The sequence below is a fragment of the Tursiops truncatus genome, chromosome X, assembly GCF_011762595.2.
Source record: "Tursiops truncatus isolate mTurTru1 chromosome X, mTurTru1.mat.Y, whole genome shotgun sequence".
NCBI classification, from domain to species: Eukaryota; Metazoa; Chordata; class Mammalia; order Artiodactyla; family Delphinidae; genus Tursiops; species Tursiops truncatus.
The window spans coordinates 3,569,991-3,590,525 of NC_047055.1; the positions used below are offsets into that span (position 1 = coordinate 3,569,991).

General features: G+C 48.1%; 1 protein-coding gene across 1 annotated transcript; it reads right to left on the reverse strand.

Annotated features, from left to right (window-relative positions):
- Nucleotides 1-2,804: 2,804 nt before the first annotated feature.
- On the reverse strand, nt 2,805-7,474 carry GPR50 (G protein-coupled receptor 50). Its single transcript, XM_019939254.2, has 2 exons — nt 7,288-7,474; nt 2,805-4,401 (listed from the first exon to the last, which is right to left on the reverse strand). Exons 1-2 carry the CDS (start codon nt 7,472-7,474, stop codon nt 2,810-2,812), a joined length of 1,779 nt encoding a protein of 592 aa, XP_019794813.1. The 3' UTR covers nt 2,805-2,809.
- Nucleotides 7,475-20,535: the final 13,061 nt, after the last annotated feature.

A 20,535-nucleotide genomic window follows, 5' to 3' on the forward strand; every position in this document is an offset into this window, starting at 1 on the left:
ATGGAGACTTCGGCTCACCTGGAGGCAGATTCTCTCTTTGGGGAAGTCGGTAAGATTGGCCCTTCTGATTCTACTTGTATAAAACCAGAAGCTGTGCGTTGTCATGGAGACAACTACAAAGCACCTTAAAACTGACCGCAGAGATTCAGTGTCTTGCCTTGGTTACTCATAGTGGGCGTGGCTAGTCAGAGATGTGCTTATGAGGCTTCTTGACTTTGGGGGTGGAAAGGGACAGGATAAGGGAAAGAGGGGCAGAGAAAAATATTTCTTGGCCATGTACAAACAGGAGGCACTGCGCTTCAACCGTTGCTTGTTCCCATGGGAGTGGGTTACGGGGGCAGAGGTGGGGAGGCAGGAATGATGAACGCACCTTGCAGGTGAGCAGAGTGGATGAAGTGGCTGCTTTCATAAGACTTTGTAAGACTCTGGGCATAAGCAGTGTTGCTTCGGGCACCTCAGAGCAGAGTGTGAAACAAAGCTGTAAAAAGTGCCAAGAGTTTCTTCACCTCTCCCATCACCTCTCAGAACCCTGCACCCAGTTCGGAGCATTGAGACGCAGCATCCTTGGTTTGAACACTTGCAGTGTTACCCAAAGCAAAGCTCCTTGAGTGAGGGCAGACAGGGAGAACGTGGAAAACATGGGGAGAGGGTGGCAACTGTAAAGCGATTTGAGTACACGAGCAAGCATCCTTTTTGCATGTCCAGGGAAACTAGGCAGAAATGTTGACAAGGAATCAGCCTGAGGTACAGCAGCCACTCTGTTTGGACCACTGTAATTTGGGCATCAGAAGTGAAGATGACCTCAGCTTATACTTACAGTCTAGTTAAACCTGGATAGAACAACCGTATACATGCCTAACTCCGTGGGCCTATGTATATGTGCGTGTTTTAATGTGTATACGTTCTTAACCAAACTGATATCCTACCATGTATTCTTTTGAATCTTTTATTTTTATGGAGTAGTCTGTTTGGGGCATTACGTCGTCATTGGAGATTCTTTTGAGGCTATGTTCCTGAGGCTAGGACGTTTGCCCAGTTGCTGGGGTCTTGCCACCTAACTTCCAGCTAGAGAGGAACCCACCTGTCTGCCCGCCCCTCACTCCTGTGCCTCTCCCCCACTGGACTGTGGGCTCCGTTACTTGGTCCCAGTAGCCTCCGGAGTTGTGACATAATTGGGGCCCAGCTCCACTCCTTCCATGGGGGTAAAAGAGGACCCGTTTTCAGAAGCCTTGGCAGTACTAGCGAGAAGAACCCACCACACCCAGGGAGCCCTCCTCTGCCTCCAGCCCGCCCCGACCTGGCCACAGTTTGCTAAGCCAGGCAACTGTGGAGAGAGGGGTCATGTGACTCGCCCTGGGGTACAGCAGGGAGGGTACTTGCATCTGAGTCTCTTGATCTCCCAAGGGGTATGCTTTTCCACCCACCCCCAAGCCTCCCCACAAGTGAATCTGGTGGATGAAGCAAATTTTATCCACAGATCACACACCAAAGACACAAAAACATTTATTTAATTGCTACCACAAACAGAGAACTAACTTAAGGCGGTATAACACATTTCCACTTATCCTTACAATCTTTTGTACAGTAAACTTTAAGTGTCAATTTGAATCAATAATCGAGATTTTTATTAAACAACGTTTTCTTGAATTCTAGAGAAAAATCACTTCCTGGGCTGTCAAGTGCGACGATACAAGACATCTACGCCTTAACACGGTGGATCACAGGACCTCAGCCTCCCCCCACCATCCCCACCACAGCTGGGAGGCTCAGAGGGATGGGGCAGGAAGGAACGGCTTTTGAAGCAGCACTTGTTTACAAGTCCAGGCAGTACTCCATTCACTTCTGGCTACCAGTTATTCCCTCAAATTCCCTTCTGAATGAAAAAGAAAAACGTAAAAACTGATTGCGTAAAAACATCAGGCTGTGTATAATATTAAAAGCATGACTGTAACTGATCCTAGCAACCATAAGTTTAGATGTGGGGAGAAACCAGTTTATGGATAGATTTGTTTTTAAGGAACTAAATGAAAGAAAATCCTGGCAAATACTATAAAAGGTAAAGTAACTACGAATAAAGTAAACACATATCATTTGCATTCGTGTTTGACTATGAAAATCAGCACCAATGTATTTGGTGCGGCAATATCTTTCCTTTTGCCATTTGATCTCATAGGCATAAATATTTATTTTAATAAGAGGTCAGTAAATTGTGTTCTTCAGATAGGGGTCATATTTTGTTGCTGGAATTTAGAAAGGAAACTGTTTCAAATACTTGTACTTTATCGCAATTGCCTTTCTTACTGCCGTTAAATGTACAATAAATACTTAAACACATAAAGCTCTGCGGTCACATTCACTTTACAGAAGGCTTTACCACAGCGCACATTTACCATTGCGCATGCGCTCCTCCCCCACCCACCCCACCCCCACCCCCAGAGGAATGGGAGAAGAGAGCAGGAACAAGGAGAAGGAAATGAGGAGTGGGGAAAAACCAAAGTCTACAAGTTCAAGGATCACTGTGGGCTCACAGTCAACCACAGGAGGAAAGGGAGGCTCAGAACAACAGAAGTCAAACTTGAGGGGAAATTGGTCTCTAAAGGAGCAAGCGCGCGCACACACACACACACACACACACACTCACACTTTTGCAGACATAATGGAAAGGAGGAGTATGCCTGAAGGTAGGTGTAGCTTACACTCTCCGTCAGTGTCTGCATGTGTCTGTGTGCAGGTGCACTAAGATATCTCACTTTGTATTACATATGCTAGCCAACCTCGAAAGGGGACCACTGCTTGGCCGCCCCTAAGATCACACAGCCACTTCATCAGAATCAGCTTCAACATCGATAACCACAACCTCCTGGTAATCATCGGTGGCAATGGTGACCACAAAGGGGTCAACAGGGGCAGCGGCAGCAGCAGGCTCCAGCGGGCTGGCAACAGGCTTGGGGGACTCAGTGGCAGGGCTGGAGGCGGGCTCAGGGAGGTCAGTGATGTCACACTCCAGGTGGCCAGCAGCAGTGGGCTCAGGCTGGCCGGCGATGGCAGGCTCCAGGTGGCTGGTGGCAACGGGCTCAGGATAGTCGGCAGGCTCGGGGTGGGTGGTAGCAGGCTTGGTGTGGCCAGTGGTGGGTTTAGGGTAGCTGGTGGCAGGGCTGAAGGTAGCCTTGGAGTGGCTGCCAGCAGGGATGTGGTGGCCAGTGACAGGCTTGGGGTGGCTAGAGGCAGGCTTGAAATAGACAGAGTCAGCCTTGAAGTGGACAGAGGCAGGCTTAGGGTAAACAGTGGCAGACTTGGGGTGACCAGAGGTAGACCTGGAGTGGCCAGAGGCAGATTTACGGTGGCCAGAGGCAGGCCTGGAGTGACTAAAGACAGACTTATGGTGAACAGAGGCAGATGTGCGGTGGGCAGAGGCAGACCTGGAGTGGCCAGAGGCTGGCCTGGAGTGGCCGGAGGCACACTCAGGTTGGCCAGCTGCAGCATCACCAGGTAGTGGAACATTTCGGACGCTCATCGGTATTTCCTCCACAGCAGTACAGGCTTGTTCGCGGGCTCGGTCACGGGTGCGGGCGCGGGCGCGGGCGAAGGCTCGGGCCTCCCGCATTTCCCGAACATCAGTGATGAGGCCAGAGAAGAACTGGATAGGATGCCGCATAGCATGGAAGATGGTAAAGTATTCCCTTCGGAAATTCTCATTGAGGAGACCGTAGATCACAGCATTGAGGCAGCTGTTGAAGTAGGCTACAAAGTAGGATGCAAGATAAAGCCAGTTGGGGACCTTGCCTGCCATCTCCTTTGGACTGACAGCCACCAAGACAGTGAGCACGTTGATAGGACACCAGCACCCTGCAAAGAGGAGGAAGATCACAAACATGGTTAGAAAATTGCGAACCTCGGCAAGCTGGTTGTCAGGATTCTGCCCAGCCTGGTCGCGGACTGCCAGCACTTTGGTCCAGATCCTCACGTAGCAGAAACCCACTATGAGCAGAGGAAGGACAAAGTGGATGCAGACGATGGTCACAGCAAAGGCAGAGTTGTTCAGATAGTTGAAGATGCAGGTGTAGGTGCGAGGATCATACTCGATGGTGCCAATGTACATGTTGGGCAGGACAGCCAGGACGGTCATGATCCAGGTGACAACCAGGTAAATGCAGGTATTGCGCACACTGAAGATGCGCTCATACTGGAGGCTGTGACAGATGTAGCAGTAACGGTTGATAGCAATTGCCACAATATTGAAGATAGAACCGACCACACTCAGCCCTGTGATGAATCCAACCATCTGGCACTGTAACTGGCTCATATCCCAGCCACCAACGGCCATGGCATGCAGCATCAGAGGATAGGGGTAGACGGCCACCAGCATATCAGCCACAGAGAGGCTAACCACGAAGATGTTGCCTGAAAAGCATATTGGGGCGGGGCGGGGTGGGGCGGGGGTGGGGGTGGGGGCGGGGGAGGAAGACAGAGAAGAACAAATGGTTACATTTGGAAATCTACAAATATAAGCTGGAAGAAAAGGCCAGCTGGAGTCGTGACAATTTCGACTTCTAGAATTCTTTTCAAGAAATACAGTTGTGTTTTTATTTTTAGTTACAAGCATGTCCCAGATGATTCCGATGCACAAGCAGGTTTGGGGGACCTGTCCTTTGACAACCTTTTTTTCCTTTCAAACAACATCATCTCTGCTTTGGGAAAAAAGTGAAGTCAGAAAGCAGTAAACACGAAAGCCCGTTGGGGAGCCCTTCTCACTCCCACACACACAGACCTGTGGCCATCATTTTGAACAAAAACAAAACGCGAAGTTTTGGCGGAGTACGGGTGGGGGGAGGGAGGAAGTAGAGGGGAGCTGGATGGAGCTGTCTGTCGGAAACAGGCTGGAGGGTAGGGACTGGGGTGGGTGGAGAGATTGGAGGACTGTCAGGAAGCCTCAACCTCCCCCAACCCCGAAAAAAAAATTAGCCCTCTGCCTTCTCTAACGTACCATCGCATTTACAACGCAAACATGTCTAAAGAGAACTGTCCGAGAAAGGGCATGTCGTTTTCTTAAGCGGTCTTTCCCAGCGGGATCAGACAGTAATCTAAGACTTAGCCCAGTAAATACTTACCATTTCAGAGGTAACCTAAGAGTAAAAACTGAGGGTGGGGAGAGGCCCTGTAAAATTTAGTCTGAGAAAGTGAGCAAAGAGGGGAAAAAATCAGGAAAATCCCTGCAAGGATTAGCAGAACTGCTTGCTTCACGCGGGTCCCCGAGCAGAGCCGGGCACCAGCACGTTCGCCACCCTGCACACTGGTTCCAGGCCCCCGGTCCCGGGCTTTACTGGAGCCTGCGGGCTAAACAGGAAAGTGCCGGTGGGGGGGGGGGGCACTCCTGTTTTGTAGGGCGGCGGGAGGAACGCTGTTTGTAAAACCTGCAAGGCCAAGTGCAGATGCGGAGCCCTTTCTCTGGAAACACCTCATTGCTAATTAGCATTGGTTTGGCAAAATATTGCACTTCATCTCGGACTGGGAGAAAATGAGCACTTTTAAAAGGGCAAAGGAACGGCTCGTTCTGCTTCCTTCCGCCAGCACTGCCAAGGCCAGGCCTCGGCGCTTTCTACCCAAGAGGTTCTTTCTAGGGTTTTCCCTCAAAGTAATGAATTCGGAGAAGAAAAGAGCAGAAGAGAGAGGGCAAAGACTTAAAAACAAAACCACAACAACGCTAAAAACCTTTATTTGAATTATGGAAGGAAAGGAAGGTGAAGGAGAAAAGGAAAAAAGAGAAAATGGACTTTGCAGGTGCCCCAACCCCCGGGGGCTCCGGGGTTGGGCCTCTTGGGACCGCACTGCTGGAGCGCACGTGAGATCCAAGTGTGCGGCCCCACGTCTCCGGGGGACCGAGGAGAAATCAGACACACCCATCAAAAGTTTAAAAGAAAACTTTTAATGACTGTGTGCCCGTCACTGCATTTGGAAACTTCAGTGGTGTTTGTGATTCCTCGTCCAAGCAAAGTAATCCCCCAGAGAGTGGCGGCCTCCACTCCCCGGCACCCCGCCCGCCCGGGTCCTGTGGGTGCCCGACCCCCTCAGACCCCGCCCCCTCGCTCCCCTCTGCCCTCCGGCCCCAGCCGGCCGGGATCCAGGCAGCGGAGGCCCTGGGCGCCGCCCCTTCCCATCCGGGGCCCGAGCTGGGCGTTTGGGCCCCTTGGCCCCTCCCCCACCTCCCCTCTCGAGCCCTCTCCCGCCCAACCTGCAAAGGCGGCTCAAGGCTCCGCAGCGTCTGCCGCCCCCGCCCCCGGCAAGGGGCGCAGCGCCCTGCAGCCTCCAGCACGGTCCCCCAGGCCCGCTCGCAGCCGGCCCCCTCCCCTTGGCACTGGCAGGCCGCGAGGGGAGTCTCGCTCGCCGCCCCACCTCGTCCCACGTCCGCGCGCTCTGCGGTCTCCCTTGCGCCCCCCACCATCCCCTCTGAGCTCTCCTGCAGCCCTCCCGCGATCCTCACCGGTTCTGCCGTCTTCTGTGTCCCCGGGACGCCGAGCTCCCGAACCTTTCCGCCGCCCCGCCCTGCGACCCCCGGTACCCCGCTTACGGACTTCGGGGTCTCCGCCGCCGCCGCCGCCGTCGCTGCCACCGCCTGCTGCGCCCAGCCGGCCGCTCGCCTCTCTCCGCCGTGCGCCCTGGGACGGGCGGACGGAGCTCGGCTCTGGCGGGCTCAGACCGCCCTGCTTCACACTCAGGCGCGGGGGTCTGCGCTCCGCCGCCCGGGAGCTGCCCGGGAGCCACCCTGGAGTCACGGGGCTGCGGCGAGCGGGGACTCGGCCGGGCTTGGGCTCGGCCGCCGCGCTGCGCTCCGGCAAGCGCCGCCTCAGCCGCCGAGAACTTAACTTTACCGGAGCGGGTAGCAACCCCGCTGCTCCCTCCGCGTTAATTCCTCCCGCGCTGCCTCGGCGCGGCCACCTCTGCGGCGTCCGGCTCGGCGTGCTGTCCCCGGGCGGCCGCCGGACTCTCCGCTCGGGTGCCGGCTCCCTCTGCATCAGGTTCCCGACGGGGCCGGGCTCGGCGGTGTGCCGCGCACCGCAGGGACGGGGATTTGCACGTGGTTGCCCAGAGCTTCTCCGAACCTCCGCAGCCTGGAGAAGCTCTGAGTTTATGGGCCCCCCCCCCCACGGCGGAACATCATCACTCAGGCTCGCAGGGAAATGGGGAGCAGGATCCATCCACGGGTTCCCTATTGCAGGAGCCCAAACTAACACCCTAGGTAGGGGTTGCAAGTGGCTGCACGGTGGGTAGGGAGAAGGAAAGGGGTCTTACCAGAATTTCGGAGCTTCTTGTTCTTTGACACAGCCAAAATGACCATGGAGTTGCCGATCAGGTCTACGACTATGGTGATGACCATTGCGCAGAACATAAAGATGATTAGAGCTGGTGGGTAGTCTGGCTGCGGCAGTTTACAGCCGACACAGCCGTATGGGCTGGGAACTGCCAGGGTAGGCCTCATGTTGCTGCTGGAGACCGTTAGGTCCTTCCAGCCGGGTCTGGACAGCGAACACCTGCTCTGTCGCCAGGAGCTTCAGGAAAGCTGTCACCCCTCCGAGAGTCGGAGAGCAAATGACAGCGCTCCCGCCCCTCTCCGATGAGCTTTTAAAGCCTCAAGAGGTGGCTAGCCCCACCCCAAATCCCTCCCCCCGACCAATCAGAGCTCCCTGATCACCCCCGCTTTGATCTCCAACTCTTTTTGGACAAATCCACATCGAGGTGTCGTCTTGCTTCCGGCTGCCTTGTATGTGCTTCCCCTCTAGCCGCTCCGCCTCCCACCACATCCCCCAGGTACCCTGCGTCGTGACCAGCTCAGAATCCACCTCCTCCCCACCAGCCACTGCGCATCCGTTTCTAGCAAGTTCTCCCTCCCTCTCTTACGCAAACACCTGGCAAAGCGCTGTAGATTGCAGAGCGGGGCTATAGGGTCCCTCTTGGGGGTCCAGTGCCAACCCAAGCTTGTCTGAAGCCCCCAGCAGAGCATGAGGAGTGGCCAGTGGCCCCTTGGACCCTAGGTATTCGCCTCTGCAGTCTCCTTGAGAGGTTCATCCCATCCCAGTGTTTTGCCTTTTCAAAGCCTTCTATACTCCGCGGAAAGCAGGGGACAGCTGCTGGGGGCTTCCATCCCCAATCTGGACAGCAGCCTCTAGGGAATTTATTCCCACTCTGGTGCTTGGCAGGAGCTGGTTGGCTCCCTTAGCAGCAGCAGCGGGTGGCACTCAATCCGGTCCCCGACTTGTGTTTTCCTTGAGGAGATGGCCCCTACGTCAGGCTCTGGGAGCAGGGATCGTGTCTGTACTCTGGGAGTGAGAAGAGGTAGATGGTGGCCGCTTGCCCCCAACTCTGGGGCAAGCGAGAGTGAGAGCACGTCCCCTTCCCTGCTGCCTGGCGCCCTGGCTGCGGGAGCTTCGAGTCTGCTCTGGGAAAAATTAAAACGGGGGATAAAGCCCTTCTCTTGGACTGCCACTCCTCAAAGAAACCCGGGACGAGCGGCTCCGACTCCCGTCCCCTCTCTAGGTGCTCCGCACGCCTTACGGAGTGGCGCGGGGCACTCGGGTAAGCTCGGGGAGCTGTGCCGGAGCGGCGGGACAGGCGCGGAGGTACTGGGCTGCGCAGCCTGGAAGCCACCGGCAGACCAGAGGCCCCCGCCCCAGGAATAACTCAGCTCAGTCCTTTTCCCTTGCGGGGGGGTCTCATTTCAACCTCAACTGGGTCGGGCCGCCCCCTGCCCCGCGGATCTCCCTCCGCAGGCGTCACAGTTCCCTGCGGTGCGCCCAGGCTCTCGGAGCGCACGGGCTACGGGAAATCCGAAAGATTCGGGCTACAGGGGCGAGATTCGGATACTCGTTCCCTCAACGACCTTGGTTACGGGGGTGGATTTTGTGCCGGCTACTAAAAGTTATGACTCTTGTTGAGAAACCTCCCAGAAAATTTCAGCAAGCACCTTGAAACTTGTCCCAGACTAGCCTTCTTGCTGCAGTGGGGGGATAGGGGGTTGCACTGTGCCGGAGCGCCACCGTCTGGACACTGCCGCCCTCCTGACCCGCGGGGAAGGAGACGGACACAGGGGTTGGGGGCTGGGGCGCGTTCCGCGAGGGACTTCAACATTTAGGGACCTTTAACGGAAAGACAGATACGACTGAAAAATCAAGAGTGCATGCACTTTCTCTCGCTGAAAAGTCCAAACTAGTAATGTGTCTCCTTGTTTGAAGATGAACCCCTCACCCCGATACTGCGCACGCTACTGAGAAGAGAATCGGCATGAATAACGATCTCCCGCCTGGAGCCTTTTCTCATTCATTATCTCATCGCCCCCCGTCGCCTGGATCCCCGGCCGCGCGCTGTCTGGGCCGGACTTAGCCAGGATTTACCGTAAAGGCAGCACAGCTATGCTATCCTCCCCAGGCAACTGTGAGCCCCGAAAAGAGACCAAAGCCGAAAGGCCGCCCACACCGTGAAGCAGTTCTTCACATCTGGCTGCTGATGCTGGGTCCCCGAGGGTTTGGATCCTTTTACTCGTGGCAAAGAGCGGTTTTTAATTCAAATAAACAAAAATTGGAATGAGAAAAGGAAATCAGCATTCTAATGACTTAAGACACTGGAGTGTCCCCTACCCAAGCCACCTCCCCCCACCCAAAGTCTTGTAAACAGAGCTGGCAAACTGTTATCCAGTGCACTGTACTTCTAGATGACGTGACCCCAGAGCAGGCGGAGGCCCAGGACACTGGAAATTCTGGATGGACTACGGCCTGGACTTCCTTGGGACTGAGGGCCGAGCAGGAGAGAGGGTGACCTGAATCCCCTGGCCCCCGCCCCTGTTTGAACACTGCTTGATCGTGACCTCATGGGGCTTGTATTTTTCAAATACTAGACAAGTAGGAGAAGCAACTATTTTAATAATGGAGGGGCAGAGAATTCTGCATCTGGTTAAATTAATTTTCTTATTTTTATGAATTATCTTAATAAAAATTCTGAACGTAGTCCCTATCCTAAGAAAAACAGATGGATATCGAATCCATTATGTGGATGCATATGAGGAAGAAAAGCGGTCAGGCTCTGCCCCAGTAGGACAGGATCCACAGGCAATAAGTTCAATTATTTTGGAAGTTAAGGGAGTAGCTTTTTATTGGATAGAGTGCAGTGCATATGGTTTATTTAAGCTTCCAAAAGATTTTTAATTAAGTGTCTTTCTAAAAGGGCTGCTACGAAGTGCTAATAACCGGCGATGGAGAGAAACACTTTATTGGGGATATGAAAGCTATTAAGGTATAGATTCAAAATAGAGGAGAGCTAGGATGTTCCCTGGGGATCCCAGGAAAACCGTGGAAACCCATATGGAAGTTGGGAAGGAGAAAAAGCGATGGATAGTGGACAGAGAATGTATAGAGAGTTTGCAGTCCTGGAACCCAGTCAGCGTGGTCCTTTCCCCTAGGTCACTTATTATGAGATTAGGGAGACCAGGGAGCCCCAAAGGACCCCCAGGACTGAAAGCTTGGGACATCCCAGGCAGAGGTGGTGCCGACTGGTGCTCTGTACGGAAGGTAGACATTAGAAGATTTTTCCCCTCTTCTTGTTGATGCAGAAACCTTTCATCTTAGCCTCCACATTTCTCATCTTTTTCTTTAAGGTTTTTTTTTTTTTTGAAGTATAGTTAATTTACAAGATTGTTTTAGTTTCAGGTGTACAGCAGAGTGACTCAGATATATATATTTGTATGTGTGTGTTCTTTTTCAGATTCTTTTCCATTATAGGTTATTACAAGATATTGAGTAGAGTTCCCTGTGCTATACAGAAGGTCCTTGTTGTTTGCCTATTTTTTATATAGCGGTGTGTATATGTTAATCCCAAACTCCTAATTTATCTCGCCTCCCCCCGCATTACTCATCTTTTGAAAAACTGAAGATCAGGGTGGGCCTGGCAGTCAGGGTGGCAGCTGGCCACTCTTTCAAAGTGAGTGAGAGCAAGCGAGTGATTTTTTTCTGCACACACAAGGATAGTGCTACATCTTCAGACCTCTTATTATAGAGGCAATGGCAGGTTACTTTTCATCATCCTTCTTGTTCACCCTCAAGTACTATAATGATACCTCACTTGTAATTAGTGCATTGTAAGTTTAAATAATAATTTTATAATTTCAAAAAATCCCATCAGTACTATAATGATGTTCACCCTCAAGTACTATAATGATACCTCGCTTGTAATTAGTGCATTGTAAGTTTAAATAAGCTTTTTAGAGTTTCCGAAAGTCCCATCAGGGATATATTCTCACAACAATGCCATTTAACAGGTGGGGAAACTGAGGTGCAGAGAGGGCAAAGGGCTTCCCCAAGGCCATGCCAAGGTTAGTGGAGGAGCCTCTCTCCCACAGCCCAGCTTCGGAAGATAGTGTTTTGCTCTGAGACTTGAGTGGGTGGATTCTGTGTTCTCCTTTTTGTTGTTGTTCTATTTTTTGTTTGATTATTTTTATTGAGACACATTCACATACTATATTCACCCTTTTCAAGTGCACAATTCAGTGCGGGTTTTTTGGTACATTCCCTAAGTTGTACAGCCATCATTACTATCAAATTTCAGAACATTCCCATCAACCCAGAGAGAAACCCTGTATCCACTAGCAGTCTCTCCCCATTCCCTCCAGCCCCTCAGCTCCTAGGAACCACTAACCTGATGTGTGTCTCATATGAATAGGATTGTACAATATGTGGTCTTTTGTGCCTGGCTGCTTTCCCTTAGCATAATATCTTCAAGGTCATCCATACTGTAGCGTGTATTAGTCCTTCATTCTTGTTTATGGCCATATAGTATTCCATTGTATGAAGAGACTGCATTTTGTTTATCCAGTCGTCCATCAATGGACCTTTGGGTTGTTTCCAATTTTTGGCTATTATGAGTAATGCTGCTATGAACATTTTGAGTTCTCTTTCAGCCCCCAAGCAACCACTGGCCCAAGAGAGACAGAGGGCCTCTAAGTGTCAGTTCACACCTCCTCTCCCACCCAGGGAGGGCAGGACGGCTAAGGGCTGCCCCAGTCACTCCGACCTTCTTTGACCAGTACTCCTCTGACGTTACCAGATCGTCTGCTGAAGCCACATTAGACCATTGACTGACACTTTAATATATGAAAACTGGCAAAACGAGAATTTGGTGCAAACCCCGTAAGAGTGAAAAAGTCTTTCAGTTTGAGTACAAGCAGAACATTCTTCATTTGTTCTTGAACTTTGGGGGATGTCTTATCTCTTCTTGGGACAGTACACAGGAGTCTGGAAGGTGCTTTGCACACCCAGTCCCTGCTCCCTCGCAAACTGCTCCTACCCCAGCACTGAGCAGATGCCTGATGCAAGGAGACTGCATTTGGCTCAGTTCTTGAAAATGAAAACAAGATTGGACCCAGCTCTGCCACTGGTCAGCTGTATGACCCTGGGCATGTGACCTAACCTCTTTGTCTCAGTCTCCTCAGCTATAAAATGCAGATAATAATGGTGCCTCAAAACTCGTCATAGGGTGAATGGGGGAGTTGGATGAGATAATACATGCAAGCACTTAGAACACTCTCAAGAATGGAGTGGGCATTCAGCAATCACTAGCTATTCTTCTTGTCATTATTCTGAACATTTCTAATACTTTAAACTCTATTTGGTTACAATTCCATAGAAGACAGAGGCTCTCTGAGACATCAGAGACTCTGTCCCCTGCTGGCTCTTGCCTCTAGGCTCTAATTCCTGGCAGAAGCCACCCAATGGGCACTCACCAGCATCCCAGGCCACCATGACACGTGACAGTGTGTTAGATGGAAAGGGACATACAGAGTGACTCGCATTTCCAGTGCCCCCCTGAGATGCTTCACTGATACAATTTGTATGTTTTCCATGAGAAGGAACAATCAGATTTCTTGACATCAGTCAGAATAAAAGCATGGAAGATGGTTGGTCTAGAGACGGGTCAGACCTGAAGTCCACAGGGGGCTGGGGGAGCTGGGTTTCAGCAGAGCGTGGGACCAGCCCAGGCTGAAGAAGGTCTAGTCCCAGGTCGAGGATGGGGGCCAGGACTCCAGGGGCAAGGCTGTGGCCTCAAAGGAACTGCGCAGGGATTTGGGCAGGAATCAAGCCACTGGAATGGGGAGCCAGCCAGGTCATGACATCAACCAACTCAAGAGCAGCTTGGGACAGGTGATTTTTTTTTTTTCCTAAACAGACTATGTCTGGTCGCATTTACGTTACCAACTTGGAGACACTGTCTCCAGATCTGTTAAATGAACAAGAGAATGATTGTCCTCTCCAAACCCTCTGGGCTTAATTCATCATGGCTAGGACCACTTTATCTTCCCCTGTGGTTGAGTCGTTAGAAGGAGCAGGACACATCCATTTTCTTTAGTGCGATCAGGGAACTCACCCAAACAATTAGCAGCCAGTATTTCCAAAATCCCAGTGCCTGATAAAGACTCCAGGTTAGGTGGTGCAAATCAAAGGGTTACCAGGGAAAGAAGCAGCACATTAATTACTTGTAGTGACACATGGACTCCCTACCCCTTATTCAATTTACCTGATAATTAGAGCTTAATGAACAATATCCATTGTCCTAGTTTCTCACCCAAGCCAAGCATGATCACCCATGCGTTTACAGACTGTCCCTCTTATTAATCAACCTTCTGACTTCTGGTGCAATAAACAGCTTGTCCCGGAAGCTCCGCTTTAGCCCCCTCTATTACAAGGCATAGGACATGGGTACTGATCAGGGCCCAACCCCGTCCTCTTCCTCCCCAGTGGGTCCACTCAGCCCCTAATGATGGCTAACATGTATGTGTCCTTCCTAGAAGCCAGCCACTGTTCTGAGTGCTTTGTTCATATATATATATATATATATATATATATATATATATATATATATATATATATATATATGAGACAGGTACAATGACTATCCCTCTTTCACAGATAAAGAAGCTAAGGCCCAGAAAGGTTATGTCACTTGTCCCAGGTTGCACAGATAATATGATAGAGCTAGAAGTCTAGCTTGGGTGGTCTGACTCCAGAGTCTGTGGCTTCACCAAAATGCCTCACTGCACGCATTGTTCCCGGCTCTACGGTACTGGTTCTCAAACCGAGTGCGAGTTAGAGCCACCAGGAGCACGTAGGGAAAATGCAGCTTTCAAGGGCTGCCCCTAGAGATTCTGATTCGGCAGGTCTGGGTGGAACCCTGGAATCTGCATGTTTCCCAAGTGCCCCAGGTGATTCTCGATTCAAGGTTCCCAGGGACCCCTCTTACAGAAACCCTGCTCTTACAATCCAGTCTTACACCTAGCCCCTGGCAATTGAAGGAAGTCTAGACCTGGCCGTCAGTGACTCAGTGCCTGAGCTGCTCCTGAGACTGAGATCCTGCTGGGACTTGATCTACTTGTTCTAGTTCATAAACTCTTGCTTTGGTCCTCAGACTGAATCCCACCCTGTACCTCAATCCTGGTGATTAGAATCCTGGCCCAGTGCCTGACAATGACCTGTTCAGCTCCCTGGTAACAGGGCTACCTTGCTCTCCCAGAGACCAGAGGCCTGACCATGCCCCCTTCCTGCTGCGAGACTCAGCCTGGTGGCCCGCCCAAGTGAAGTTGCCTGTGTTAGCAGCTGAAAATATGGGATGTCCAGTGGAAATTGAATTTCAAATAAATACTAATAAAATCTTAGTATAAGTATGTTCCATGCAATATTTGGACATACTTATACTACAAATTATTCATTGTTTATCGGAAATTCAAATTTAACTGGGTGTCCTGTATTTTATCTGGCAACCCTATGACTGAGGGCCACGGCCCCTGCACCAAATTTGCACCAAATTCTCATTTTGCCAGTCTTCCTATATTAAAGTGTCAATCAATGGTCTAATGTGGCTTCAGCAGACGATCTGGTTACGTCAGAGGAGTACTGGTCAAACATGAGGACTTGGCATGGATTGGCAAAGAGCCTGCCTTCCTTCCTCTCACACTTTCCCCCCAAAAGGGGCCTGGTCAACTCTGGGAGCAGAGCCTCTTGATTCAAGACCAGAGGATCCCGGTTTGCCCTGTGGCTATCACCTTGCCTCCAGTAGATACTGGCCTGTGCGTGTTTCCCACTTGCTTCAGTCAGCATCCTCTGTCTACACAGGAGGTTCCTGAGCCGCCCGAAAAGAAATCCTTGCCTCCCGTTCACCTGAGATACACAGTACTGTCGAGCTACCCCTGCGAGTAGCAGCTTAACTGCAAGTTGACCCCTGTCCTTTGAGGTATTGACATTTCTATGTTTTGATTTCAGCTAATACTGTATTTGAAACCATTGCATGTTTTCTATAGATGATATCTTAAAGGTGTAGTAAGTTATCTTTGAGAACCTCAGTTTTAGATGCCCCAGAAGACATAGGTTTGGGGTGTTCTTCTCAGGAGTCCTCCCAAAGAACTTTGTACACCCCACGTAACCTATTCTAAGTCAGGTCATCTCCAAGCTACCTCCAAATTTGGTGAACTTCCATCTAGCTATTTTTACATGATGTTATAACCAACAAGCAGTCAGGAAAAATGTTACTTTCACTTGCATACGTTTGTCACCTTAACCATGGAGTCAGGGCAGGACCGTCTAATGTTACTTCTGTATCCATCCCAGGCAGAGGGAGGTTCACGAGTGAAAGGTGGGGAATTGTGAGTTCTGGGCAGACGCGACCTCCTCAAGCTAGGTGTTCCTGGAGAGGAGAGCGTGTAGAGGGCCAGATTAGGAGACGTGGCTGTCTGGAATGTTAAACAAGCAGAAGGACGAACAGCAACGAAACAACCTAACAAGACCATTTGTTTGTAGAGTCGCTAGCCCAAGTCAAAAAGATTCTTAAGACTTCACAGGTGCTTCTGTTTTCTCTTTGCTGAGGCTGGCATCAGTTGGCAGGACCTAACACCCCAGGTAATTAGATCGAGCAGATTACTGTGTTCCAGCGACACTTGGTCCCACTGAGTTCTCATTTGGAACAGAAACCATAGGAATTTGGGGAGGCTCCCCTCTCTGTCTGGCCTGCAAGACTCTGATCTGAGGGGTACCCCTCCCGTCCTTCATCTTCAGAACACCTCCTGACAATAAGCTAGAAGTTCTGATGCTTCTGGCCCCTCTTAAACAGATATTCCATATTTAAGTTCCACTTTCTAATCAAAATTGTCTTACTTGCCAGCCTCCTCTTCCCGTTATGTTTCCTGTTCTCCCTGAGCCACATCAGTTTTCACAAAATATCAAAAAAAAAAAAAAAGCTTTTCTGTGACTTCCCCTCCTCTTGGCACCCCTTCTGGCTTTAATGGAAAACTCAAGTAATTTGCTTGGAGAGAGTTTTGAGATGATCACCGAGCCTTTTCCTTCAGTCTGCAGCCCCAGCTACCATGTTCTGTGGTCTTGGAGTAGGAAGACTTCTGCATCTACCCAGCCCTTCAACAGAGGGACTGGAACGCAGCAGCCCTCCTTCCACACGCAGTGATAATGGCAACAGTTCTTCTTTATCAATGTCCTCTAAGTGTCAGGCACAGGGCCTCATCTCATGTCTTCCTCACCGCAAACCAGAGGGATGGAATTATTAGGAGGAAACAGAGGCTATGAGAGGGGAGACCCTCTCTCCCATCACGTACATCCTCTCCTTCCCTTAACTTCCACCCTCTCTTCGATACCCCCAGTCAGGATAGACCCAGGCTCTTGTGGTGGGGAATGGGGACTAGCTGGGTTTGTCAGTGTGAAAAGGAGGGTTTGCTCTGGATGGGAACTGGCTAGTTAAATGGTTTCCCTCTCCCTGGCTGGTGATAAAGCCCCAAGATCCCAGGCCTCATGCAGGCCCTGGAAAGCCGCCTGGTTAGTCATATGTAACTGGGAGTATGTTGGGCTCTTTCTTGTTACCAAGGCTGGAAGGGGAGATATTAATTACTGATTAAACTTCTTTAAGGATTATAGTATTGTTCAGGTTTCTGTTTCTTGCATCCTAGGAATAAATCCCTCTTGGTCATGGTGTAAAATCATTTTAATATGCCGTCAGATTTGGTTTGCTAGTATTTTTTAAACGTTTTCTGCATCAATATTCATAAGGGTTATTGGCCTGTAGTTTTCTTTTTTAATATTGTCTTTGGTTTGGATATCAGGTTAATGTTGGCCTTGTAGAATGAGTTTGTTAAGTGTTCTATCATCTTCAGTTTTGGGGAGAGTTTCAGGAAGATTGGTATTAATTCTTCTCTAAATGGTTGAATTCATTGATATGACAGATAGAAATGAATCCCTCAAGGAGCTTGCAAATTCAGTTCACTCTGCTCTCTCCATTTCATGTAACGGCACTGGAACTGGATTGCTGCTCCCCTAAACTTCAGGGAAAGGGCAAGTAAAAATGCCGTGATATCTCCTACCATTTTAAATGTCATTTTTTTCTCGATTGGGCATTTGCTTGGTTGCTATAGACCTTTGACTGATTTCCAGAGCTCCTATAAAGTTATTTTAATAACTTTCTAGGTATTTGTATTTCCATGGGAATATGAGAACCTAGACCTTCCCAGTCGGCCGTGTTCCTAGATTCAATTTTGAGAGTTACTGTTTTCTGGGAATTTATCCATTTCATCTACATTATCAAATATATTGGCACAAAGTTATTTATATATCCTTTTTATCTTTTTAATGTCTGCACAACTGTAGTGATATCCTTTTTTTCTTTCCTAATATTTGTTATCAATTCATTCTTTCTTTTATTCTTCATCAACTTCTCCAAAAGTTTTATTTTCTGATTTCTTTCAAAGAACCAACTTTTGGCCTGTTTGACCTCTCCATTGCATGCTTGATTTCTAGTTCATTAACTTCGGTTTATATCTTCATTATTTTATCCCTTCTACTTTATTTGGGATTAATTTGCTGTTCTTTAATAATTTTTTAGACGGATGCCTAGATTATTAATTTTAGTCCTTTTTTTTTTTTTTTTTTTTTTTTTTTTTGCGGTACGCGGGCCTCTCACTGTTGTGGCCTCTCCCGTTGCGGAGCACAGGCTCCGGACGTGCAAGCTCAGCGGCCATGGCTCACAGGCCCAGCCACCCCGCGGCATGTGGGATCTTCCCGGACCGGGGCACGAACCCGTGTCCCCTGCGTCGGCAGGCAGACTCTCAACCACTGTGCCACCAGGGAAGCCCAGTCCTTTTTCTTTTTCTAGTATAACCATTTAAGGCTATGAATTTCACTCTAAGCAGTTCTTTAGTTGCATTCCACAATTTTTAATATACAACATTTTCATTATTATTAAGATCTAGATATCTTTTTTTCCTTAAAATACCTTTTGTGACTCATGGGTTATTTAAAATTATGTTTCTTAATTTCCAAACATATAGAGGCATACTAGAAATTCTTTTGCTGTTGATGTTAATTCCACTGTGATCAAAAACATACTGTATATGATTTAAGGCTTTTAAATTTGTCAAGACTTGCTTCGTGGCCCTAAATATGGTCAACGTTTGTAACTGTGTGCTTAAAAATAGTGTGTATTCTGCAACTTCTGAATGCAGTGTTCTGCATATGTGTGTTAGGCCAAGTTATTAAACCATGTAATTTTAATCTTCTGCGTCACTATTGACTTTTTGTCTTTTTTGCTTTATCAGTTTCTAAGAGGAGTATTACAGTCTCTTACTGTGATTGTGAATTTATCTATTTCCATTGAATAGTTCTAGAAATTATTACTTTATATATTTTGACCTTGTGTTATTAATTCCATACACATTTCTAATTGTTATTGAAGTTTCTATCGTTACAAAATAACTCTATACCTAATCATGCTTTTTGCCTTAAAATCTATTTTGTCTGATGTTAATATAGCCAGACCAGCTTCCTTTTAGTTAGCAACTTCATGGTATTTCTTTTTCTAGCCTCTTAAAATGTCAACCTTTCTGTATCTTTCTTTTCTATATGAGTTTCTTATAAATAGCATTTAGTTGGATCATTTTTGTCCAGACTGATATTCATGGTCTTTTAACTGAAGTGTTTAGTTACTTACATCAGTGAATGTCCCAAATAGTACAGCAGTTAACATCACTGGCTTCATTGAGTACCTTTCGAATCATTCCATTTTATTCCTTCTGCCAGTCAGAAAGTTATCATCTCCAATTCTAACCTAGATTCACAACATGCATGACTTATTTATGAAGTTTGGAATTGATCAATACCTTCACCCTCTTCCCAGATGATGTAAAGATCTGCGAACACTTTAGCTCCATTTAGTCCCTCCCAACTTATATATTACTATTTTCAACTGTTTTAATTTGAACTTTTAACTCAAACCTCAGAAGACATTATTATCATTTCAGTTAGTAAATGTTCATTTCGTTTTACCCACAAATTTAATACTTTCTTGTTCTTCATTCTTTCTAACAAGTCAGATTTTCATTCTCAGATTTCTATCCTTCTGTCTGAAGTACATTCTATAGAATTTCCTTTCTTGTGCATCACCTATGATAAACTCTCTTAGTTTTTGCCTTTTTCCCCTGATTCCTAAGATATCATTTTTGTTGGATGGACAGTTGTTTACTCTGAACACACATTAAGGATTACAGTTCACTGCCTTGTGTGTTTTTAATTTGCTGTTAGGAAATCAGCTATCAATATATCAATAACTGACACTCTGAAATAACTTCTTTTTTTCTTCTTTTGTTGCTTTAAATTTTTTCCTATTCTATCTTTTAGTACTACAGTTCCACCATAATGTATAAAAGTTAGATTTCTTTTAATTCATTTTTCTTGGACTTCACCAGCCTTCTTGAATCTCTAGCTTGTTATCTTTTAATATTTCTGGAAAATTCCTCTTCAAATATTGCCAGTTGCCCAATTCCCTCTCACTCTCCTCTCCTTCTGGAATTCCAAGTAAACATATGGTAGACCTTCTCCCTCTATTATGAATACACTTGGCCTCATTTACATATTTTCTACCCCTTTTGTTTTCCCGTTCTGCATTCCGGATACTTCTTAATTCTTTCTTTAGCGCTGTCTAATCTGTTAATGTATTTTTAATTTCTAGAAGTTATATTTGTTATGTTTCTTAAATCTCCTAGGTTATTTCTTTTGAATACGTGTACCAAGAAGAAATGTATAAGCTTCTATTTCATTTCTTTAAATATAAGGAATATATTTATTTTCTCATACCTGTCTAATAATTTGATTATTTGAAGTCTTTCTGGATCTGGGTCTCTCCCATCTCTTGCTTCTGCTACTTTTCACTCATGGTATTTTGATTCCTATGTGACTTTTTTTTTTTTTTTTTACTGTGTCCATGAAAAATTATTTGAGGGGATTCCTTGAAGCCCAGAATAAAAATGCCTTCTTCCAGGGAGGATTTGACTTAATTTCTGCCAGAGACTAAAGTCATTATCAGTCTGGGAGTACTTTAAACTAAATTCAGGTTTGGAGTTTTATGGACTGCTTAGCTGTTGCAAATTTGGTTTGCAAATCTACAGCAGGGCTGTGATTACAACTCCTCAGGGTTTTCCCCCTGCTCTGCTCAATGCCAAGGTAACTTTCCTTGCAG